Raw genomic sequence first — 26,869 nt, forward strand, 5'->3', positions numbered from 1 at the left:
TTCTTGGCAACTACCTTCTTCCCACTTCACTCACAGGTTTGATGAACCACAGGCACATGTTAGCCCATCCTGGAGCAGGGACCTTGTGAGGAAAGTATTTGGTACAAGGGATATATAAATTATGACCTGTTATTACCAGGGATACATAATTATGACTTCAGTTCATCTTAGTTTAGCATCTTAATTTTTGTTTTCTTCTTCTAAGGATTCCTACTTGCTAAGGGAAGATTTTTTGTTGACATTTCTCATTGCACACTCTGAATAGGGAGAATAAATTCAGAGAAGAGGAATCCAGCTACCAATAGAGTGACCTGAAGAAATTTTGATGCATAAGCCCACTGAGTTCCTTCTAGGGTAGTTTGTGTAATAGTTGAATGATTTCTTTCCTTGTTGCCTTCATATTATTGATGAAGATTAAGTGCCAAAATAGAGGGAGGTCTATGGAGTTTTCTTGTTAAAAAACAAAAGAGGGGGGGAGCATAGCCAAGATAGAGTAAAAGCAGGACCTCTGCATGGCTCCAGCTCCCACCACTTCCAATACATGACAAAAAAATACCAGAATACCAAAATCCAAGCTCTAAACAAATTTTAGAGCTATAGAACCCACAAAATGGCAGAGAGAAACAAATCTCCCCCTGAAGGCCGCCCAGCAGGCCGACAGGAAGGGACTATTGCACCAGGCTGGCAGCCGAGTGCAGTTCCATGTGAACCACACAGTACTGGCCCCAGGGTGGCCCTGACCAGCAGTAGCCAGAGCAGATTTCAGGAGAGTGAATCACCAGAAGCTGTGGTGGTTTCCAGACTTCTCAACCCATAAATGCCAAAAAGAAAGTAAAAAGTCAGTTAGGAACTCTGTTGGAATTGGGTGGAGAAGAGCTCGGTCTGGGCCCCTTTTCCCCTGGTGAGAAATGGTGGAGACATGGTGGCTACACTTGCTGTCGTGTGGCCGCCTCAGGAGCTCCTGGCCTGCAGATTGTAGGGGGATCAAGTGACTATTCAGAGGGTAATCACTCTTGCTTTAACCTGCTTGGATCTGGATCATGGTCTTGGGTGGTAGTCATGTGGTATTTGGCCAGTGAGCCAGAGCTTGTGGGGGCTGTAGAGAGAGTACCCTCTTAATAGCTCTGGCAACTGTGAAAACCCCAGTAATTTGGGACATAGCTCTCTGCAATCTGGAAGCAGAGTTCTACCATGGCAAAGAGCTCAAAAGTCAATAATTGGCTGGCAATATGAGCAAGCAAACAAAGCACACACAGACCATAGAATCCTTTTTTGGGGACAAAAAGAATCAAAGCATGGAATGGGTGGAAGACAATGAAGTCAGAACTCCTGCATCAAAAGCTTCCAAGAAAAATATAAATTGGGTACAGGCCATGGAGGAGCTCAAGAAGGATTTTGAAAATCAAGTAAGAGAAGTAGAGGAAATATTGGGAAGAGAAATGAGAATGATGCAAAAAAATCATGAAAAGCAAATCAATAGCCTGCCAAAGGAGACCCCCCCCAAATACTGAAGAAAATAACATCTTAAAAAATAGACTAACCCAAATGGCAAAAGAGGCCCAAAAAGCCAATGAGGAGAAGAATGCCTTAAAAAGTAGAACTGGCCAGAGGGAAAAGGAATTTCCAAAACTCACTATCGAGAATAATTCCTTCAAAATTAGACTGGAGCAAATGGAAGTTAATGACTTTATGAAAAAACAAGAAACTATAAAACAGATCCAAACACATGAAAAAATAGAAGGCAATGTGAAATATCTCATTGGAAAAAACACTGACCTGGAAAATAGATCCAGGAGAGATAATTTAAAAATTATCAGACTACCTTAAAACCATGATAAAAAAAAAGAGCCTAGACAACATCTTTCAAGAAACCATCAGGCAAAATTGCCCTGATAGTCTAGTACCAGAGGGCAAAATAGAAATTTAAAGAATTTACCAATTGCCTCTTGAAAAAGATCCCCAGATAAAAACTCCTAGGAATATTATAGCCAAATTATAGAGTTCCTAGGTCAAGGAGAAAATTCTGCAAGCAGTCAGGAAGAAACAATTTGAGTATTGTGGAAACACAATCAGGATAACAGAAGACCTAGCAGCTTTTACATTAAGGGATCGAAAGGCTTGGAATATGATATTCTGGAGGTTAAAGGAGCTGGGATTAAAACCAAGAATCACCTACCCAGAAAAACTGAGTACAATGTTTCAGGGGAAAACATGGTCATTCAATGTAATAGAGGATTTTCAAACATTCTTGATGGAAAAACCAGAGCTGAACAGAAAATTTGACTTTTAAATACAAGAAGCAAGAGAAGCATGAGAAAGTAAACAGGAAAAAGAAATCATAAGGAACTTATTAAAGTTGAGCTACTTACATTCCTACATGGAAAAGCAATAATTGTAACTCATGAGACTTTTCTCAGTATGAGGATAGTTGAAGGGAATATATATGCATACATACATACATATATATGTATGTATAGGAGGGTATATGTGTGTCAATATATATGTGAGTGTGTGCATATGTGTGTACATGTATACATAGACAGAGGGCACAGGATGAATTGAATAAGAAGGGATGATATCTAAAAAGAAATAAAATTAAAAGGTCAGAGAGTAATATATTGGGAGAAGGAGAAAGGGAGAGAGAGATTAGGGTAAATTATCTCATCTAAAAGAGGCAATAGAAAACTGTTACAATGGAGGGAAAGAGCAGGAAAGTGAAAGGGAAAGGGTCAATCTTACTCTCATTGAATTTGGCTTAAGGAGGGAATAACACATACACTCAATTGGGTATCTTACTCTACAGGAAAGTAGGGGGAAAGGGGATAAGAGGGGAGATGATAGAAGAGAGGGCAGATTGGGGGAGAGGGTAGTTAGAAGCAAACACTTGAAAAGGGACAGGGTCAAAGGAGAAAATAGAATAAGTGGGGGGCGGGATAGTATGGAGGGGATTACAATTAGTCTTTCACAATATAACTACTATGGAAATGTTTTGCGTAACTACACATATACAACCTAAAAAACAAAAGAGGGACGTGTTAGTCATGTATTTCAACTGAAGAAGACTCTATCACCACATTTCCTGTTTGCAACCGAACCAAATGCACACAAAGGATTTTAAGAAGCAGGCATGAAAAATTGAGTTGCAGATGAAGATCAGGCACATTGCCATGTTATTTGTAGTGCTGGGGAACAGTATCATTTAGCAGAAAGCTATTTGTGGGCATTTATTTCTTTTAACTACTTACATTTTACTTCTGGGGGTAAACAAATCTGTCTGAGAAAACAAGGATGTCAGGTAAGTGATGCTTTAAAATTTATTCCCTTTCTCTGTGCAGGCTAAAAATAAATGCATGTAACAGACCAGGGTGAATCCAGGCTCTTAAAGCAAGAAACTCATGACTTAGGATCTAAATTTCTTGGGCAAATGATGTGAAAATGGGAAGAAAAATGGATGGACTTAGACAATGTATTGAAGATTCTACAGCAATGAATAGTTGTTGGAAAAGCAATGACATCGAAGGCCTTGCTTGCTGTAGCTATAGCACCAAGTTTCTTGTGGGTTCCCGGATGATGCCACAACGTTGCTTTTGGCTTAAAAATATGATTCTTATCCTGAGGAGCTTCTGGTTGACTGTGAATTTTTTTCCTTTTGAAATAATCATTGCAACTTGTCATCTATGAACCATGTTCTAATTCATAGCAGTTTAAGCAAAGGGATTTTCTGAAGGAGTCAATTCAATCCTTGTGAAAGTTTTGGTAGCAGTAGTTTAAGTCTGCTTGCCCACTTGATGGATTATTTCTGAGGGTTGTGTCTATTGTGTTAATTTTATGACCCTCTTTAACAATGATGGCATTATTTCTCTCTTTTTTTTTTAAATTTGCAAGGGCAGAATTTGAAATCAGTTGTTTTAAAATTAAAATTCAAACTGGAAATATAAACTGGCAGATGATTTTCACACTTCTGGGTCAGCAGGCATGATAAGTAGCTCTAAAAGGAATATTGTCACCTTAATGGAAACTAATTTGATTATCTTCCCATAGTGGACAGGATTATTTTGCATTAAGGTTGAATTGACAGAGAAATTCCTCTCTTTACAGTACCTTTTTGTAAAATTTGGTTTAAGTATTTGGTCATAGGCTCTGTGTAATCTGCTGGTTTGTGGTTTCTGCAAAAATCCCCCCCCCCAAATTCCCATCTTATTTCTTATGTGACAATGATATGTGGAAACTGTGATGAGGAATGTTGCAGTATGGAAGGCATAAATGTACTACAAATATTTTTGTACATATGGGCCTTTTTCCCCATTTTTTGAACTCTTTGGGATTATGTATCACTTTAATTTTCTCAGTATTATTTACAGGCATTTGTGAATTAAGCATCCCTGTAAAGCATTGGTGAAAAGGAAGGAGTATATAATTTCTAATTTATAGAAGAGGGCACAGAAACTGGCTTTGGTGCTTAGACTAAAATAATGAATTAGGGAAGACACTTGGAATTCAGTCACCAAATTGGAGACTTTTGCAAACCTTAAAGTACTATATAGATGCTATTATTATTAATGAAGATTATTTCAATCAGTGAGATACGAAGAAAAAGGGAACTAAAATCTAGGCTAGTTAAAATGCAAGTAAGGAGAAAGAACCTTCATCCAAAAATTTCAGAAATGTAGGAATTTTGGAAGCATTTTGATTTAAATATGGGTTTTGATGTTGTCTTGGCCACTTTTCTTCCCTGATCACCCAAGACATTTCTCTTGCTTTAGTATCTTCCCCTCTTTCTGATATATCGATAACAATTTTCTCAGTGCCCTCACAATTCTGTCACCTCCAGCATAGACATTTTCTGAATACAGCTGTTCTCATCCAATTTCTTTATCTATCTCTGTTCTCTGAGGGGAAATTTTTGCCATCTGTATTAAGTACAACTAGGACTATGGTTTTAGATTCCAATATCCTTGATGTTGAAAAGAGTTTGTTCCTGCTTAAATGAACCCAGAAAGACTTTCATAAGTTAGGTCTCTTGCCAAGTTTTATTTTGGCTTACATTGTTCCTATGAGGTAATATTATTTACAATTGTCTACTATCTTTCTCTGTAGATTTTACACACAAGTTTATATCCTAAATTGCTGCTGACCTCAGTTGTCATATCCCTCTTGATCAAGTGGTTTTTAATTGATTTTATTCTCCGCATTATGGAAAATGATTTACATAGTTTAAACATCTATGAAAATACTGTAATTAATGTTGATAGCCTTCTTTCCATTCATATCCCAATTGCAAAGTTCTTTAATGACCCCAAACTTTTCCTTGAAACAAAGACATTTAAAAAATGCCAAAAACCTAGTGGTATTGGGTAATTATGAGTCATGGAACATTACAGTCTCCAAAAAATTGAAAATTAGTATCAATCATAAGGCATGGACTGCAATACATTATAAATAAGGAATTACAGAGGATAATTGGAATTTACAATGAAAAAAATATAAAGAAGAAAAAAGTATTGGTCTCATGGTGAGAGCAAGGGATAGCTGATGGATGGCGTTTGTACTCAATTAGTATCTTAACATTGTCAGGTGAAAGCAAGGAGGACACTTATCATTTTGGGAAGACCTTCTATGATGAATTTATGAGAGAACATGTCCAAGAATTGCAAATAATGGACTGGCACAGATGAAGATTTCTTCTGATGGTTTTCATCATCAGAGGAAATGTCTGCATTGATGAAGTCACAGATCACTTAGAGTATTTGAGTGGGATTTTAAGATCACCAATCTAAATTAAGAGATTGCTTTAGTCTAGGGAAAAAGCCTGGTCATGACCTGGAGAATTTTCCTGAAGTGACTAAGTAATTATGTATGAACATCTCTCTAATGCCATATGATTCTTCAACTTTGTCACCAACAAATTCCCCAGTAATAGTGTAGCTCAGTCATTGAGCATATGATGAAGAAAGATGTATTTACAATCTAGTTGATGAGGTAACTGGCCATATTAAGGATGTATAAGTTTTCTCTGTGTATAGCCTGTTATTTTTGTGCCTCCTGACTTTAGCGTGTACAATTCTGCATGTACAATTGGTACTCATATAACTGAATCCTCTGGGATTCAGTTATCTCATCACTGATCAACCAGCTTCCATTAAACTCTTAGGGTATGCCAGGCTCAATGCTAAGCACTGGAGATATGAAGACAAAAATAAGATCATTTCTACCTCCAAGGAACTTATATTCTAAAGGGGGAAACAATGTGAAAATTTGTAGGTATATACGTAGTGTATACAAAATGAATACAAGGTAATTTGGGGAGGGATAACAGTAGCATCTGGGGGATCAGGAAAGACTTCATTTAGATCCTGGTATTTGAACTGAGTTTTGAAGGAAACCAGAGATTTTGGGAGGTATAGGAGAGGAGGGAGTGCCTTCCAGGCATAAGGTACCTACCACAAAGAAATGGAAACTGAATATGCAGTGTCATTTATACAGAGCAGGGAGTAGGTCAACATGGCTACATTGCAGAATGCAAGGAGGAAGATGATGTATAAGAAGACCTTCCCCTCTGGAGGGGCCAGGTTGTGAAGAAATTTAAATGTTGTAGAGAGGACTTTATATCTGATCCTGGAGGCAATAGGGTATCTCTAAAGTTTATTTAATAGAGGGAGGTGATATGGTCAGATGTGTGCTTTGGGAAACTCACTTTGACTGCTATGTGGAAGATGGATAATGATACTTTAATACCTAGAAGTCAGGGGTTGGGTAAGATCATAAAATCTTAGGTTTTAGATCTAGAAGGGACCTTCAAGATGGACTAGATCAGAAGTTTCTAACTTTTTTTGGGTAAAGCTTCTCATGCTCTTCTATTAAACATGAAAGGAAATAAATCATAGAATTTAAATTTATAGTAATAATATTTATAACTAATTATTATTAATAATAAAATGTAATATACAATAATAATATATTTTAGAATTTAAATACAGGGCAGTTAGGTGGTACAGTAGATAGAGTGCCCATTTTCCTGAATTCAAATCTGACCTCAAACTCTTACTAGCTGTGTGACTCTGTGTAATGGTAATAAGAATTTGAAGATTTTCCCTGCCCCTTAATAGGCCATTACACTCTGGGCAAGTCATTTAACCCTGTTTGCCTCAGTTTCCTCATCTGTAAAATGAGCTGGAGAAGTAAATGGGAGGCCTCACTCCAGTATCTCTGCCAAGAAAACCCTAAATGGGGTCACAGAGTCAGACACGACAGAAAAACTACTGAACAACAATATTATGTGTATGAATATAAGAAACAAAATAGATTATTTAATTTTTTCATAAAGATAACTTTAGTATATAAGGAGGGGGGAAGGGAATACACATTTATATATCACCTATTATGTGCCAGTTGTTCGGTTAAGCCCAATTATGAAGGGAAGTCCTTACCTAGAAGGGCACAGCATTCAGTAATCAGCCCTTGGTTTTTACTAATGTATTCTTATCACCATATTACTCCACAGAAGGTGTGGCTGCTGACAATTTAGTCTTAGTCTAGGTGTCTGGTTTATGCCTAATGAGGGACCACATGGGGTTCCTAGTTGGGTTAGGGAGAACAGGATGGTTCTTTGGATACTTACTGAGAAAGATGATGCTGGCAGTAGGTGGGGAATAATTAATAAATCATACTTTAATATGGTACAGGGAGTACAGAGAAAGATGGCATGGGAAAAGGAATAGGGGCGGAAGATGGATACATGGAGTCAATTACATAACAGCAGATTGGAGCTGGGAGTACTCGGGCAGCATGATTCGAGGAGTGCTTGAGAGGAGAGTTTGAAGGCTTCATTTTTATACGTTCTAGTGGGGTGGATGGACTAAATGTTATCCATACCACCTTCAGCTTGCCTCATGAGTATACTGGTATCCTCTTAAGGTTGCCTTATTAGTACATCATTTTCGGATTTTACTGCACACGCTGGTACTTATCTTGCACCTGTAGACCAGGGGCCATTTACTAGCACCTAATTGGTTTTCCCTAGTGTAGTATATAATCTATGTGGGCATAAATGTTTTAATTAGCTTAGAATATAGTTTTAGCCAGTGATCTCCATGTTCTTCTTTTACATTTTTAGCTCCTGTTTCTTTTTATTACTACCTTATACTAGTCACTTACATATTTGTTTACTATATTGGTGAGATGGTCATAGGGACCATAGTAAGACACATTTTCAACACACAGGCCTTGTGCTAAGCACTTTACAAATATTATTTCATTTGATCATAAAGACATTTTTTAGTATCATAAAGTTGTTAGATACTTATAAAAACACAACTAAATTAGTGAGAAACTAAATTTCTGATTTTTTAGTCAAATTTTATTTTTTTATGAGCAAAAATCCTCTCTCTCCCTCCCTTCACACCCTCCTCTAATTAAGATGAAAAAAAAGCAAACTTCCTATTATAAACACATGTAGTCAAGCAAAATAAATTTCCACATTGACCATGTCTAAAAGACAAAAAAATGAAGTCTTGGGGGCAGCTAGGTGGCACAGTGAGTAAAGCTCCAGCCCTGGAGTCAGGAGGACCTGAGTTCGGTTCCAGCCTCAGACACTTAACAACCCCCCCCCCCCCAAGACTTCATTTTTTTATCTTTTTTACATGGTCAATGTGCCCCCCCCCCACACAAACTAGCCATGTAACCTTGGGCAACTTACTTAACCCCAATTGCCCTCCAAAAGGTAAAAAAAAAATGAAGTCTTATTCAATACTCTAGGTCTTTCAACCCTATCAGGAGAAAGGCAGCATATTCTAACATTAATTCAATGAAATAATTTGTTATTACACTGATCTGAGTTCCCAAGTTTTTTTTAAAAGTTGTTTGTCTTTATATTATTGCTGTTGTATAAATTGTTTTCCTGGTTCTGTTCACTTCACTATGTGTCAGTCAATGCAAGTCTTGCCAGGTTTCTCTGAAACTGTGTCTTTCATAATTTCCTACAGCACAATAGTATTGCATCATATTTATATGCTATAACTTGTTGAATTTTCCCCCAACTGATGGGAACTTCCTCAGAATGCAATTTTTAGCCACCTCGAGAAGAACTATAAATATTTTGTACAACCTTAGAGTTTGTTTTCCTTAGGAATTATCCTTCCCTTCATCTACTTTTTTTTTTCTAAATCCTCCGCCCTTCTCCCCTTTCCCTCTTAGTTCCCTGTTCAGTGAAATGCATTTCTGTATCCAATTGTGTCTATACATGTGTATGTTTATTCTTTTCTACTTTGACCTATTCAGATGAGTGAGGTTAAAATGTCAGTCACTCTCCCCAAGCTCATCTCATTATATTAGATTATTAGATAATTTTCATTGACCTTCCTTCCCCACTGCCATGAGTATATTTCTTTTCCCTTCCTTTTTTTTAAAAGATTAGTAAAACATAAAAGAACTAATGCTAAGATTTCTGTCTAACTAGATCCCCTCTATGACCTCTGATTAGAGTTCAGAGGAGATGTGTATCATCTCCCCATATTAGAATGTAAGAACCTTATCTTCATTTAGTCCTTTATCATTGTTTGTTCATATTTGCCTTTTTATGTTTCTATTAACTCCTGTGTTTTAACTTAAAAATTTCTACACAGTTCTGGCCTTTACATCAGGAATATGTTAAAGTCTTCTATTTCATTGAAGATCTAATATTCCACTGTAAGAATATACTAAATTTTGCTGGGTAAATTATTCTTTATAGTAAACTTTTGTCTTCTGGAATGTCATAATCTATGCTCTCCACTACTATAGAGTGGATAGGCTGCTAAATTGTGTGTAATCCTAACTATGGTTCCTAAGTATTTGAATTATTTCTTTCTGGCTATTTGCAGTATTATTTTCTTTGGCATGGAAGCTCCAGATTTTGGCTATCATGTTCCTGGGAGATTTCATTTTGGGATTTCTTTTAAGAAGTGACTGTTGGATTCTTTCTAGTTTCAGTTTGTCCTCTGGTTCTAAGAGGTCTAAGAAATTTTAAGATCTCTTAAAAATGAAGTTTAGGCTCTTTTCTTTGATCATGACTTTCAGATAGTCCAATGATTTTTAATTTTTTTCTTCTCAATTTGTTTTTCTGGTCAATCATTTTTGTTAGGAAAATCTTCATCTTCTTTTCTTTCTTTTTTTTTTTGACTTTGTTTTATCATTTCTGGTTGTCACATGGAGTTATTGGGGAGTTTGTTGCATGGGAAAAGTGTGTATCTCTTGTGTCAAACTGTTAATTTCCTTCCCAGTTCTTTCTTCCATTACTTTCATTTCTTTCTCAATATTTTTTTCCTCTAGCACTCTCATTTAATTTGCAAAAAAAAAAAAAGGAAACAACCCTAAACCCCCAAACTATTTTTAAACATTTGATTAATCTCTTCTAGGAATTCTAGTTAAGTTTGTGCCCAAGCTGCATTTTTTGAGATTTTGTAGACATTTTAGAGTCATTCTCTTCTGGGTTTGTATCTTAAATGTCTCTGTCACTATAATAGCTTTTTTTTGGTACAACCTTAGAGTTGTGTTTTTGGGTGGGATTCTTTTTTGTTTGCTCATTCTTTCAGGCTCCTTTCTGACTTGGGATTCTAGGGCCAGACGTGGCTGTTTTTTTGGGTTATTGTATTATTCCAGGCTCTTAGGAACAGTTCAGCTTGGGGACTGGCAAGCTTTGAGTGCTCCCAAAATGGTCTGATCTAGGGTAAGACTGATCATTGTTCTCTTGGTCTGAAATCTTCATGGTTCATGGGTTCAGGTCTGAGAAACAGTACCCTACTGTTGGACTTAGACAATATCAGTCACCTGGAATGCTATTCTGATTCTGAGTGACAGAACTGTAGGCTCTCTTTTGGTCCAGAATTCCTTCCCTAGCTATTCCTTTGCAAGATTTAGATTAGGCTAGAGACTAGAACTGAGACCATACCTCCTGAAGTCTGAGCTACACAGATGCTGTTTGCTTCTGAACTTCTTCCTTGCTCAATATACAGGCTAGAGATTATGACTGGTCCTCACCTCAGGGCATTTGTAATATTAATAGGATATAAGATCTTTCCACCCAGTAATAGGCCTTATATGGAGCCCATTAAGGGAAGCTTGAGTAGGGGAGGCTTGTTTTTCCAGAAGGCCCACACCTTTTGTTACTTTGTAATTAGGCAGTGGGTCTCAAGGGTTGTGATGCCCTCTGACCCTGAAGAAGGGTATATATATTCTGAGATTAGCATTTTGCTTTGAGGCTCACTCATTGGAAGAGTGTTCTTGTGATTTGACCAGATAAGACCCGGGGTTAAGGAGCCCCCCAGCTTTGAAAAACCCAGATGTTGGTACTTCTCTCTCTGGTAACTCTGTATGTATTGCCTTTGTCAGACAATTGGATCTGTCTGTTGATCTGTGCTAATTTCTCAGACAGTTAGAAGCCCTGTCTGTTGGTCTTTATTTCTTGGCTTGTATTTTCTCTGAAATTCAGGTGCTGACTTTTCCCCTGAACTAGTGAATGTAATTAAAAAAGATTGTTCACTCCTCGAACAGCTATCTTTCCTAGTAAAGTGGATCTAAGAACCTGTGCTAACAGCCATCCTGGGTATGCAAGTGTGGTTGCCACTAGAGCATTGGTTCCCTTTAAAGTTGGTCCTAGATCTGAAAAATGTAGTGGGTAACAAAGCTGCCATCTGAAACCTGTTCCCATACTCTGCCCTCAGTATGGATTTGGGGCCTTGTCATTACCTTGGGCACAGTTCTTGGGAATATTCAGACCCCATCCTCAGTGCCTACAGACCTCTCTGTGTCTTTCTTAGTTTGCCAACCTAGGATGTGACTTTTTCTTGGATTTCACTATCCAGATTTGGTCTGGTGTATTTTCTTTCTTTTTTTTTAAGCAATTGGGGTTAAGTAACTTGTTCAAGGTTACATGGCCAATTTTTTTGTGTGGGTGTTAAGTATCTGAGGCTGGAACCAATCCCGGGTCCTCCCGACTCCTGGGCTGGCACTCTTACTCACTGTGCCACCTAGCCGCCCCCTGGTATATTTTCTTGATCTGTTTGGAGGAGTTTTTAGTGGAGAGTTCTGGTACTTCCTCTTGCTACTCTGCTGTCTTGACTCTGCCTTTGTTGTGTTCCTTATTTACTAACATTTTTATTCTGGGAATAGTTTTTGAAAGATATGCAGTCTCCTGGATCCCAAGGCCCTGGGCTCAGTCTCCTGTTTGTTTTTTCCTATGGATTTGACTGAGAACAGGGCTGAGATTCCTAATTCACAAAGAGGAGTTGACTTTAGTAAGAATAGGATAGGTTTTTCTGAGAGTATATTAACATATTTTATTTTATTAATTGGAAATTGTTTCAGAGTGTCTAGGTATTGAGAAAATCTGTTAGCTTTTGTTTTACTGGGTAATCTTTGCTCATTTTTTTAAGTTTGACATGAAAACAGTTTTGTGTATAAATCTCATAGTTTTGGTTTTGGTTAGCAGGAATTATTCCTTTAATTGTCCCAGTTTTTTCAGGTGTGTTATAATGTTCCTCTCCCTTTCCTTCCCCCCTCTTGTCTACTCGTCATTCTCTCTACAAATAAATTTTTTTTCATTAATACCACTACTTTTAGACTATCTCAATAGGCTGATACAGTTATTTACTAAATATTCCCTATCCCTTCATGCAAAACTTCTTGTACAATGTTGAGGGTACACATACACTAGAGTGGGAATCCCTAGACTAGATGGCTTCTTGAAGTCCCTCTAGTTATGAAATTATTATTCTAATACTTTTTGGTGATGTGCCATTGGTCATAAAATTCATGGATAAAGTGAAGGGATAGTTCAACACAAATTTATCACAATGGCAAAATCTTATGTTTTACTATTGAAAAACTAGTAGCAGCCCCTCTGTAGAACTACATACAAAGAATTATGTATTACAATTTATTGAGAAACTATGAATCTGGCATTGTATACCTGGAACTAAAAGTTTTTTTCGAACATGAGGATGTCTTAGTCTCTCCTCTGAAGGGATTAAGGGATAATTAGAAGAAAGTTACAAATAGTGATGAAAATATATTTTCATAGCTAAAGGCCCCATAAAGAAAAAAAAGGAGACAATTCATTAGTATTTTTTTTCTTTGTCTAAGTAACTGTTGTTAGTTGCTTAGAGGGTAACAGATTTAGAGAAAAAAGGCACTTTAGGAATGGAGTCCAATATCTTCATTTTACAGATAAGGAAAATAAGGCCCCTTAACCAAAATCACAAAGGTAGTAAATAACAGAATTTGAACTCAGGGTCTTGGGCTCCAGAGTAATACTTCTATAACATTAGGAGCAAGAAGATACCTGTTGAACCTAGTTCCCTGGGGAGAAAAGAAAGGATAAAATTCAAACACTCATGTGAAATAAAAATGGGCCTTCAATTGGCAATGCTTATATGGCCCTCCTTCAGTACTCCCTCACTCAAATCAAAGTCAACTACAAGTCATGCCTTCATCTTCCCGATGTCATGTTCCTCTTTGAGAATGAAAGACAAATAAAACAACAGCTTATATGGAAGTTCAAAGCCTGTAATTATATTAACAATTTGCTCCTGGAAGCTAAAGGCTAAACAAAATGCAATTCAAGGATTATTAGTGTAGTCAATAAAAGACCAGTCTTGGGATCATAAAGACTTGGACTTAATTTCTCCCTCTGACACTGAGTGTGACAATGGTCAAGTTATTTAAATATCTCAGTTATAAATTACATACAAGATGAAGATCCAACCTATATTTGAGAAGAAGGTTTTCACACCAGGAGTTTCCTACACTAATGAAAATATTAGTGGACATTTGGTCTATAAATACTTAAAATGCTGATTCATTATACCAGCCTGTACCTGTTATGTATTGTTAATTTGCCTCTATAGACATTCATACATATAATATTCATAAAAATACAATACTATCTTTGGAGAACACTCTATGGGCTATAATAGGGTCTTTCATATTAGTGTCTTTTGCTTAAGAATTTTAAAATATATAACTACACACTCCTCAGCGGAATTGATCATTATTTCTCTCTCTCTCTCTTTTTTTTTTGGTTTTTGGAAGGGGGAATGCAGGGTAATTAGGGTTAAGTGACTTGCCCAAGGTCACATGGCTAGTTTTGTGTTAAGTGTCTGAGGCCAGATTTTAACTCAGGTTCTCCTGATTCCAGGGCCAATGCTCTATTCACTGAGCCACCTAGCCACCCCTCTTGTTTCTTTAAAACAGGGAGAGATCTGTCATTACTTGCACTCAGAAATTTGAAAGAGGCATTAGAAATGTAAGCATGCCCTAATATCATTAATTGGTTCTGTGTAAAGATAAATTTAGGTAACATAGCATTACAATAGGCAGTTGGCTCCATAGGAACTATTTTGTAAATGTTAAAAATGAGTCAGTGGGTAAGTAAGGGTTTTGCATCCTTAAGGAGGGGCGTGGTTGGAATATATTTTCTTTTGTGTGTGTGTGTGTGTGTGTCTTTTTGTGTTTGTTGTTTTCTTTTTTCTCTTCTTTTCTTTAAATTAATTTGTTTGTTTCCTTTTAGTTTACAGGATTCAATTCCACAATTCCTTGAGTTTCACATTTTGTCCCCCTCCCTCCCCTCCCCCCCATGGCGGCATATAGTCAAGTATAGGATCTGTAAATACTTTCACATTATTGGAATATATTTTCAGTGTTTTGGAGAAACACTAGTCAAGTCATCCTGTTGTAGAGTATATTTGTACATAAAACTCTGAGATGTTATATTTCTATTTTTCCACTCAAAACATTAGATTGGTAATGCTGGAGTAGAAATTCCTGAGGAATAGAAGGGGCAAAGAGCAATTATTGAAAACTACAGCTAGAAGGAAACTCGAAAGGTATTAGTAATGATGCTAGTAGTCGTCGTCATATAGTAGTAATATTCTTTCCTTCACTCTTTTGTCTTTCCTATTCCAAATTCTTTGAATCTATTTAAATTATTAATTTTTCTTTTTCTATTTTGCTATTTCTCCCCCCTCTTTTATCCCTTCTCTTCATCTAGTTAAGCAAATACTAAAAATTCTTTACTTTATTCCTCCCCTCCAACCTCATATTTTTAGTAACTTTTTTGTATTGTACCCTTCATGATAGTTTGCTAAACAGTAATGATAATAATAACTTTTATATAATTGTTTCAGATTTCCAAAATGTTTTGAAAACACAAAAAGAACAATACTCGGATCACAACCTGCCCTAGCACAGATTTTGTCTAAATTCCACTGAGCACAAAAAGACAAAGTAGTAAGTTCCATTTCTATAGTGCTGTCTATGGTTGTTACAAAGCACTTTCATGTCATTTCAATAAGCATTCATAAAGTGATAGTCTTCAAGTTCTTTAGCTAGTCTACACTGATTACATTTAATCCTCTCATTTAGAACATCCTTCTGCCTTTAGATTACATGACATCTAAACAATCTTAGACAGGTGAGAATTCATGTTGTTTTACAAAGGCCTCCTGAGAAGGCTTTTGAACAATATGTTAGGAATATTTATCATGTTACATTAAACAGGTTTCCCATTCTCAAAGGAATATATAGAGTGACCCAAATTTTACTGTGGTGTTGATGGTATGTTTTACACTGACTATTAGGATATTCCCTGAAGCTCTCCATGTAAATGTAGCTTTATAGTCCTGAGATGATTGTTGCGTTGTAGCTAAGAGCAAAATTATCTTTGTGAGGGAGTTAATGGACTAATACAATTATTTCAAAGCTCCATTTCATTTGAAAAGGGGAAAGAACACTTCTATTTGACAGCATAATAGTGAGAATCATATCACCACCAGTGTTGGTTGTAATTTCTGTAAAAATTAGGATTTTCAGCTTACTTAATTGAAAAATATGGGAATTACAGCAAATTAAGTATAGTGATGTAGGTCAGGAGGCTGGTAGGCTTTTTTTTTTTTTCAAAGGAGGTCTCTCACATGCCGCTATTTTTTTCTGTGCTCTCCTGTCTGGTTCTCAGCTTTGAGTAATCTGAATTTATCAACTCATTCTAGGGGGAATAGAGGGTAAGGAGGCTAGGGTCTTTTGTTTTCAGCTCACCCTCATTTATGAATGGGTCCTTCCCCTATCCCTTATCTAGTGAACTATCATTAACAGCTATAATTGCTTCTCTAGAATTATGGCCCAGGGTTCTTGAAGGCTAGAAAAGAGGAATATAAACTCTGTCACACACTGCCAAGCTAGAAAGGCTTTGAATAGGTCACAGTCATGGATTGTATATATATTATCTGGCTTCCAGTCTAGTGAATTTCAAAGAGGTTCACCACCAACTGGGCTTCAGGCTGGTGATTTTTTTTTAACTCTTAACAATATTTTTCTTAAAAAGTTGAACATAAAGAATGTAAAAATGACTAATTTTATGAATCAAATAAAAAAATCCCCCAAACTCTTGGGAATGGAAAGAGGGAAAGGAGACACATGAAATCTCAGTCTAAGACTTTATTACTTATATTCATTTCAAAACTTCTAACCTGATGGTATAACTTCCTCAGATTACTGCTATTCCGGTATTGTTCTTTTGTATACCAGATACCATCAGTATGCATTCATCAATCACAAGATATACATATGGATCTGTAGCAGCAAGCACCCTATCCAGGGTGGCTGACAACACAGGTTTTTAGATCTGCTTTTTTTTTTTTTAAAGCAATTGGGGTTAAGTAACTTGCTCAAGGTTACACAGCCAGGTGTTTCTGGGTGGGTGCTAAGTGTCTGAGCCTGGATTCGATCCCAGGTCATCCTGACTCTGGGGCCAGTGCTCTTACTCACTGTGCCACCTGGCTGCCCCTAGATCTGCTTTTCTAAAGGAAAGCAATTCAAAATGGGTTAACAATCTTGCTTTAATCAAACATATGTGATATACCTAGTTCAGGCGGAAAAAATTTTTTTCTTCAGAGAAGAAAAACCAGAACTTCAGAGAATACAGACAAGTTACAAGCAGAAGTTACAAGCAGACAGAGAAACAGATCAGCAGACAGGCTTCCAACTGCCTGACCATTACGTCCATACCTAGTCAGAGTTACCAGAGAGGGAAGCACCAACATCTGGGTTTTCAAAGCCAGAGGGGCTCAACGGCTGCCCAGAGTCTCATCTAGTCAAATCATACAACTCTTTTCAAAGTGAGTCCCAAAACAAAATCTCACATTAGGGTATATTTAGCCTTCTCCTGGCTCAGAGAATGTCACAACCCTCTTGATCCACTGCCCAATCACAAAGTATTGAGGTGTGGGCATTCCTGAAAAACAAGCCTCCCACCACAGGCTCTAAGTGACCACATTCAGCCTATTAGGGGGCAGAGTATACTTTCAAATCAAAGAAGGGTCTCAGAGTTACTTAAGCCTATCAAAGGGCCTAGGGCCAAAGAAGATCTTAAATTCCCATTCCCATAACAGGATCAACCCTCCTTCTTTCCTCTCCTTGAATTCTTTGTACATGCCTCTTTCAAAACATTTTTTATTTCAGGTGGTTTTGCTTTGCTCATTCTATCTCAGTTGTGGCCCTTTGCCCCTTCCTTGAACAAACTGTGCTCTGGTGAATTTTTTGAGCCCTGGTAACTTTGCTCAGTTGCAAGAGAATACATGCTAAGTTAAGGAAGGGTGAGGTGTAATGTATGTAGCTAAAGAGTGCCCACACCAAAGAAATAATGCAATCCACTGAAGAATTTGATTGAATTTATTGAATAGATGATTTTTTGAAGAAGATAATTTGACAAGCAAGTTTGGTGAACTAGAAAGAACATGGGACTTGGTGTAAAAAGACTTGTATTTAAATTTTCTCCTTATTAACTAAGGAACTCTAGACAAATCATAATCTTTCAACTTAAGTATCCTCATGTGCAAATTAAGGCTATCATACATCAGGGCCTACCTTGTATAATTGTTTCAAACATCAAATAAAATAATTTATGTGGAAATGTGTTGTAACCACAAATTGGCAAATAAATGTAAGCTAATAAATGGATAAACCTTATCTGTCATAGGGATATATTTTCTGGGGTGACTGGGATACTTGTGTCAGTGGTTCAAGATTGTTTTCTTTTTCAAACATGGCTGAAGACACACTGACAGTTTTTCCACTTTGCAATCCTTGTTCAGTTGTTTCTGACTCTTTGTGACCCCATTTGGAGTTTTCATGGCAAAGATACTGGAATGGTTTTTCCATTTCCTTCTCCAGATCATATTACAGATAAGGAAACTGAGGTAAGCAGGGGTAAGTGACTTGCCCAGGGTCACACAGCTAATAAGTCTCTGAGGCCAGATTTGAACTTATGAAGATGAGTTTTCTTGACTTCAGGTCCAACGCTCTATCTTTTGCACCATCTGGCTGTCCACCTTTCAATCCTACTTTTTTTTTCTGTTTTCCCCTTTAGATTCCACACATAAGTCCATTATCTCTTTTTTTATTTCAAGTTAGTATTTTAAAAGTGACAGCTCTAGCATATTACAGCTTGTTCTACATCAATTTTGTATTATAGCTAAATGGAGCAGTAGAAAAAATGAAAACCTGGGTTCAAATCCAGCCTCAGGCATTTATGATGTGTGACCCTGAGCAAGTCACTTAAGCTCTACCACCCTCAATTTCATCTGTAAAATGGGAATATTAATAGCATCTATCTCCCATGGTTGTTGCAATAGACAAATTAGATAACATTTGTAAAGTGCTTTATAAACCTTAAAGCATTATATTAATGCTAGCTATTATTATTGTTGCTAATTACCACTTAAAGAACACCTAGGAAGCAATTTTTTATCTATACATATTGGCATAAGATCTATGTAATAAGGTAAATTAGGATTTTAATGCAATGAGGCATATTCAAGCTCCTAGTTATCACTGAGACCTTACAGGATAGCAAATATGATTCAGAAATAGCATCGTGGTGGTCAAAGGAGTCAAGATGGACAGAGCAGTATTATATATTAAGAAGATATACTTATGTCAGGAAAGTCAGTAGCTAGTATATTTGGGAAACAGAGTTATCACTGGGCTCTATTACAGATCACAGAGACAAAAATAAGAAACAGAGGAGAACTTTGTGAAATAGATCATAAACCAGGAATGGATTTAGAAGTCATGGGGAGCTTCACTTTACTAGACACATGATAGAGTTCTGTTTCAGGCAAAATCAGAGCAGCCAGTAATTTTTTGGCTTACCTCAGTAACGCTTTCATCCTTCTAAATATATAAAAACCAATCAATAGAACATGTGTTCTAGGTCTGTTCATTAACAAGGAGGAACTAGATGCAAGGGTAGCAATTATGAGAATCTCATAATTTTAGAGTTTCTGGTAAAGGAAAGGAAAACCCAGAATATTCTGACATAAACCCTAAATTTTGGAGAGAATAATGTTCAAAAAGTTCAGAGAAAGAAGAGGCAGGAGCCTATTGACTAGAAGTCTAAAGGGGAAGTCAGCCTAAGAGGAATGGGATGTTTGCAAGGATAAATTTCTTAAGAAATGTATACATAGCACACACAATATACATGTATGTGTATATACACATACAAAGAAAAACAATTCCTATCAGAGGAGAAGGGGAAATCAAAAGCAACTGATAAGGATGCCTAGAGAACTCATCAAGTTTAGGTTTTTAAAAGACATCTGCAGATGGAAGCAGGAGCAGGTAATAGAGGATGAATAGATGAACATTTAATTACCAATAATCTGCATGTGTGAATCGGTGGGATACCTTGGGGTTCCCTTCCACAGGCTCCTGGATCCAGAGGGTTGGTCATGTCTTTCTCTGCTTCAGCAGAGCTTGTCTGGTAGGGGACCTGCTTGTCCTGTTCACCTGTGCACAGCCTATGTTGGAAACTAGACCCAGGTTAGGCTGTTCAAGAACCTACCTGATAAGTGTCAACCTGACATCTTCCCTCTAATTTCCATAAAGGATAGAATTGAACAAGGAAAATCATTCCCAACAGTTCTTTTGAATGTCTTCAGTGATAGCAAATCTTCATCTTTTTATCTTGAATTTGATTTTTGGAAATATTAAAAAGTCCATGAGGGTTGAGATCACTTCCCTTATGAGGATTAAAGACTAAAACTTAAAAAAGTAACAAGTGAGGATTTCAAGCAATGTTTTAAACAATTAAGGCATCTATGGGACAAATATTGGGATGCTTGAGGTGTCTGCTCTGTATGTCAATGTTCATTTGGATAGCTTCTTGCATGTTTGACAAAGAAAAAAATTCTATTACCTGACAATCACATATCAGAGAATACCATGAGTTTTAGAACCAGAAGGACTTTTAGAGAATACTTAGTCCAACCCTTGATTTTATAAATGAGAATAGTGGGGATCAGAAAGGTAAAGTGACCTTTGGGTTACCCAGCTAGGAAGTGGTAGGATTAAAACTAGAAAATGGGTCCACGTACTCTCAGTCTAAAACTTGGTCCAGCATGCTAGTTTCTCTACACACATGCACACACACACACGCCACGCAACACACACACACAGAGTATGTGACAAAAATGATACAATGCCTTCCCTTAAAAAGCTGACCTTCTACCGAAGGAATAAAACTGTAGATGATCATACTATAAGGTAAATTAAGTAGGGAGAGACCATTAACAGTTTGGGAGAAGAGTGGTACTAGGATTGTTTAACAGAGAAGATATGTGTGTATGTATCTCTCTCTGTGTATACACACATATGTATATGTATGTGTACATATGTGCATTGATCCTCTTAGAAAACAAAGGAAGACAACATACATGCACACACATACACATATACAGAAGCATTGAATACCAGCCAATATCATCTGTAAGATTTATTCTTCACATTGTTTCTGGTTGCGCAGGAACTGAAACTGCTTGTGGCTATTACAGTAAGGAGAAAGGGGAGCAAAATTAGCTGTCCATTATAAATACCTGAAGTGTTCACATACAGTGTATGAGATGTTCTCCAGGTCTGCCACCATGATTCCTAGAACTGCTATGCTCCCAAATGTGACTTTCCCTACTTCCTCTGTTTCACCCAGATCAAGGGGAGTGAACAATGGATTAGTCACTGCTTTATTTCCTTCCATGCATCTAGCCAGCTTTCATTTCAATGGTAATGAATCAGAGAAAGAAGATTGAGCAAGGAGGACACAGTTGTCTTTATGTAACTAAAGGGCTGTCGTAGAGAAGAGAGATTTGTCTACGGAACAAGGAGCATTTGGTGAAAGTTACAAAGAGGCACATTTAAGTTTAGGTAAAAATTTCCTACTAAAAGGTGGAAGGAGATATCACGGGAAGTAGTGGGATCCCCATCAGTGAAGGTCTTTACACAAAGGCTGGATGATTATTTTTTAAAGTATATGGGGTCTCATCCAACTTGGAGATTCTGTGATTTGTATGGAAGAAAAAAGAGGAAGGGTTTTAGGAATCTGGTCTATAGGTTGAAAAGAAGTGATGGGAGAGGAAGAATGATTAAAGATTTTGGAAGAGGTTTAGGAAATTTGGCTGTTGCAACTATTAGTTATACCCAGTCAATCAATCAACCACTCAATCAACAACCCAACCACCATCATCACATAAAGTATATCTTTAGGTAGTCAGACTGATACAAAGGGAAAACTTTTCATGAGATTAATCACATAAAACATACTAACAGCAGATTGAATTCATTTATGACATTTTAAGGTTTGCAAAGTGCTTTACAAATATTCCCTCTGATCTTTACAAGTAACCCTGTGAGGTAGATTTTTTTTTTAAATTAATACTCCCATTTTGCAGATGAGGAAACAAGCTGAGGGAGATTAAATGACTTCTGAAGGTCATGCAGCTAGTGTCTGAGGTTGGATTTAAACTTAGGTCTTGCTGATTTTAAATCCAGTACTAATTAACTAATTTTATAACATGCTTAGACCAAATACAAAGAAGTGTAAACCTTTGGTTTCTCAACAGTTTTAGCTAGTACTAAACAGTTTTTAAAATGGATTTGTCCAGCATTTCAAGCAATAAAAAATAATGTTAACTATGTCATGACCCAAATTAAACATTAAATAGCTAGCAATAATTTCATGCTAAGTATTATCTTCTTTTTTTTTCCAGGAAATTATCAATGCCCCACTTTTATCTGGGTTCTTTTAGCCTTCTTGGGTTTGGTTCTGATCATGTCCCTAATCTTCAATGTTGCCCACTGTGTGGAAAATCACCGAAAAGGTAAGACAGACACGACAAAAATCTAAAGAATTTTAAAATGACCATAACTATTAGGTATTTGTTTTCTTCTAAGGATATACTGTTATTAAAATCCTGACTTGTTCTGGTTTTGGATCCTAGAAATCATATTCTAAAACCTGGCAGCCAGTGGCAAAAGATGTAACTAGTTGGGAGCAAATAGAAGATGGTATAGAAAAAAAAATCCACCCTCTTAGTGGAAATAAATGTATTTTCTTGCTAATGAATGCAAATGAATCTAGATTTAGTTAATACATATCACACATACATACCTCTGATGCCTATGTTCCTTTAGAGTAGGAATTTTTAACCTGAGATTTATAAACTTGTTTTTTAAAGCATATTGTTAATTATATTTCAATATAATTGTTTTATTTTATTATCCAATTTTATTTTTAGGCATTTATATTTTTGCATATTTTATTTTATACTTTTAAAAACATCATATTGAGAAACAGTCCAAAGGTGTCACCAGAATATCAAAGGGGTCCATGACACAAACAAAACAAAAACTCCTTTAAGGAGGTATAGACCGGAGGACAAGTCCAACTTCATGTGTTTCCCCATTCCCATCAGATAAAGGCTTGATCTTCTTTCCTATGTGTTTCTAGATCAACTCCATTTGGTTTGTTCCAGTTCTATAAATAAATGCATCAGTTTTATTACCGTTGCTTAGTAAGGTAATGTTTGCAACATTATCATTTTTACTTTGTTGCCCTGACCTATGCATGCGCATTGAATTTCCCTCTAATTATGTATGCTACTATTTCTGTCAATGCAGTTTTATAACATCTTTATATAGATCATGGCTAATCTTCAGATTTTTATGCTTTTTGTTGTTAAAAATGAGGCTCTAAAATATTTTATTGGTCTTTGATGTAGCACTCGTTAGGTTTAAAATGTTTTTTAAAAAAAGAATTGCTTTTAGCAGTTTAAAAAAAATCTTAACAGAAGGGATTCTTAGTACTGTAATGCAGAAGACACCAGATGGTAACTTTATGGACTATAGTTCAAGTCTCATTTATTTTCTTTGATGCATTTAGATGTTGAAAAAATGCTTTTTTGAAATAACTAATTGAAATCATTAATAGGAGAGCTGAATTTAGGAATTTATTAGATAGTACTGTTTCTTTCACAAAAAAATCTATATTTTCTTTTTTTTTTTTAAAGCAATTGGGGTTAAGTAACTTGCTCAAGGTTACACGGCCAGGTGTTTCTGGGCTGGGTGCTAAGCGTCTGAGCCCGGGATTCGGTCTCCAGGTCATCCCAACACTGGAGCCGGTGCTCTTACTCGCTGCTACCTGGCTGCCCCAAAAATCTATATTTTCAATCTGAGAACTTGTAAGATACAACTTTGTGGGCAACTAGGTAGTGCAGTAGATAGAAGGCTTGACCTAAAGTCAAGAAGACCATCTTGAGTTCAAATCTGGCTTCAGACACTTACTAGGTATGTGACAATGGGCAAGTCACTTAAACCTATTTGTCTCTGTTTCCTCATCTGTAAAATGAGCTAGAGAAGGAAAGGGCAAACCTCTCCAGTATTTTTGCCAAGAAAACCTCAAAATGTGGTCACAAAGAGTTGGACACGACTGAAACAACTGAACAATGACAAAGGATACCTTTAAAAGGTGGCATGGCCTTCTGAAAATGGAAAGCATTTTGGACTTGGAATTAAGGAAAAACTAGAAATAAAAATTTGACTTCACCACATAATAATCCTGTGACCTTAGCCCTCATATTTTTATTTCTCATTATAGGGATAAAAATGTCTTTTTCCTATTTTACCTTAAAATTCTCAACATAGTCCTGGAGAGGATCAGGGTTTGCACTGAACTGATAACAACAACAATTCATATTTACGTAGTCTTCTATAGTTTACAAAGTTATTATACTTTATCTCTTATTATCCTTAGAACAACTCTGTAAGGTACTGATCCCATTCTACACATAAGGAAATCAAGTTGTGAGATAAGTAGTCAGATATTATATTTCTTTATACCAGTATACTAATGGTGTTAACACCCACTTGTGTTTATTATCTTTATTGTGTGATTCTTGCCCATGTCCTTCCATGGAACCCATAAAACATCTACCACTGTGCTTTTAGTAGGCCCACTTTCAGGAGTTTTAATGTTTTCATTAATACCAGTGAAGCAAGCATGACCCAGTGGATATAAAACTGGCCTTGGAGTCCGGATAGCCAGGATTCAGTTCTGACTTTTAGTACATATTATATGACTCTGAGAAAGTCACTTAGCCTTGTGGTGTACCAGGCAACTTTCTAAGACAATTGCAGAGAAGGTGCTGAGCTACTTCTGTGGAAGGAGTTTTTATATTGAAGGAATGAGAAGCCTGGTTCAATTAAAAAAAATAGTACCAGTACAATATTCAGCCTATCCATTATTCTCCTACTGTTACCATGTCACCAGTATCCCACCTTTTCTGGTTATATATCTTCTTAAAGAGGTCTTGATGCTTATTTGAAGCCTTTAAAAAAATTTATACATTTTTGACACAACAGATATTTGCCATCAGAATTTGAGAACTTTTTCTTTGTATTCCCAGAATTTAGTACAGTGTCTATCACAGTAATATTTGTTTGTTTGCTTGCTTGCTTGATTCCCAGCTAACACCTAAATAATGTCCCTCCTCTGAAATGATATAACCTGAAAACAGTTAAACCAAATTACCTAATCATGAGATTGCAGCTAAAAGAACATGTCATGTTTTACTATTATAGTTTATAAATTGTTACATACAGAAAGTTTGTGTTTTTTAACCATGATGGTATGGTACCAACTTTTCTGATTCTATTAACTTCAGTTTTATCATCTTTTTTTATTTCTTGACTTTCCAACCATTTGTATTGATTAAGGAGTTCATTCTCCAATAGTGTGTGTTCTTGCATTTATGAAACACTGGTCTCTTGCGCATGTTTGTGTCTATGATTTGTCTCTGTCATCTATATTCATGTTTTTGCATAACTGGAGAATTTTTATAATCAGTGATTTATTGTATATGTATATATAACTATTTATTATATATACAATATATTATATGAAAAACAAATCACTGATTATAGATATATACACACCTCTAGGTTCCCTGATATTTAAACCTCTAAAGTAGCCAGGTAGTAGGTATTTTATGAGTTTGCATATTTTCAAAATCATAGTTCATGAACTTTCATTAATGTGTTTTTTATTATACCAACCAGAGGATATTGTAGCTCCAAATCAATTTGTTAATCAGTAAGTATATATAAAATACTTTAATTGTCTTTATCAAAGACAAGCCATATAGAAAAAAAAAAGGGACAATAAAGATTCTCTCCATAGATACAGAGGCAACTTTTTCATAATTTGTTACAATATCATGTGACTAGTACAGAAACGTGGTGTCCATGACCCTTCTTCCCATGGATGAGTGGGTGGAGGGGGAACCTTCCAACTCTTTGGCTTATAACTCCAGTGGCTATTTATAGAGGGGCATATGCATAGAAAACATAGGATGTCTGGGGAGGGACAGGCATATAAACTCAGAAGTGTCAAACTAATTGCTGAGTGGAGTTCAAACCAAATTAAAATTTAATTAGGAACTGCTTAAAAATAAATAAAAATATAATATTAGAAATTTTATATTGTGGTTTTCTAAGTCAATATGTTGCCCCTTGGGATCTGTTTTTATTTGAGTTTGATTCCACTGAATATATATTGATTGAATATAATCTACCTCTATAGCCAGAGAGTGTGCAAAACTGGGACGACTCATGCTTCTGATTCTGCAGAGCTGTTATTGTTCTCTGGCACTAACATGGTTCTCTTAGGCAGCTGTTCTTTGCTGGTTGCCCGCACTGAGACGTCAGCACCTTCTCTATGCATCCATCTGTTGCTCGTTGGGGATGATGTGGCTTCTTCACTGATCTGCTGCTGCTCCTGTTCATCTATGATGTGGCTTCTTTAGGTGCTGATGTTATTCTCTTCCAGTCTTCAGCTGCAAAGCCCCTTCCCTTATGTGTGTATGTGAGAGGATGAGGGTGTGGGTGTGGGTGATTATAGCTCTTTATTGTTTCATGATCTATTTTGAGCTTTATTTGTGAAGTCCCCATTTAGATAGCTAGACAAGCCCTTAGACTTTTAGGTCTCTTCTGAATTTCTTTGATTTTACATGAGCTAAGGGGCGGCCAGGTAACACAGCGAGTAAGAGAACCGGCTCCAGTGTCAGGATGACCTGGAGATCGAATCCCGGGCCCAGACACTTAGCACCACACCCAGAAATAACTGGCTGTGTAGCCTTGAGCAAGCTACTTAACCCCGATTGCTTAAAAAAAAAAGATTTTACATGAGCTGCCAATATGTGAGTTGAGTCCCTATTTGACTTAGTGAAACAATTCCATCTAAATTTCATCATTTTAGATTTTGCCTAATGTTCTAGGCTGTCAAAACCTTTTTGAATGAAGACTTTGTCATCCTCTACATTAAACATTCTCTAAGGTTTATATTATCTGTATATACAACTCTATGTTATGAACTCTTTCTTTCTTAAAAAAGATGAAGGAGGAGGAGAAGAAGAAGAAGAAGAAGAAGAAGAAGAAGAAGAAAAGAAGAAGAAGAAGAAGAAGAAGAAAAGAAGAAGAAGAAGAAGAAGAAGAAGAAGAAGAAGAAGAAGAAGAA

General features: G+C 36.6%; 1 protein-coding gene across 1 annotated transcript in view; it reads left to right on the top strand.

Moving 5' to 3' along the window:
* The first annotated feature begins 2,971 nt into the window (after positions 1-2,971).
* TRAT1 (T cell receptor associated transmembrane adaptor 1) overlaps positions 2,972-26,869 on the top strand; it is a 79,307-nt gene continuing 55,409 nt past the window's right edge. The window contains exons 1-2 of the mRNA XM_069070015.1: positions 2,972-3,295; positions 22,068-22,178. Of these exons, the coding sequence (XP_068926116.1) occupies positions 3,289-3,295; positions 22,068-22,178 (118 nt within the window). The 5' untranslated portion in view covers positions 2,972-3,288. The remainder of the gene's footprint in view (positions 3,296-22,067; positions 22,179-26,869) is intronic.

Source organism: Petaurus breviceps, unplaced genomic scaffold (assembly GCF_028583685.1).
Source record: "Petaurus breviceps papuanus isolate PSGF00001 unplaced genomic scaffold, PetGlider_PUasm1.0 90792, whole genome shotgun sequence".
NCBI lineage: Eukaryota > Metazoa > Chordata > Mammalia > Diprotodontia > Petauridae > Petaurus > Petaurus breviceps.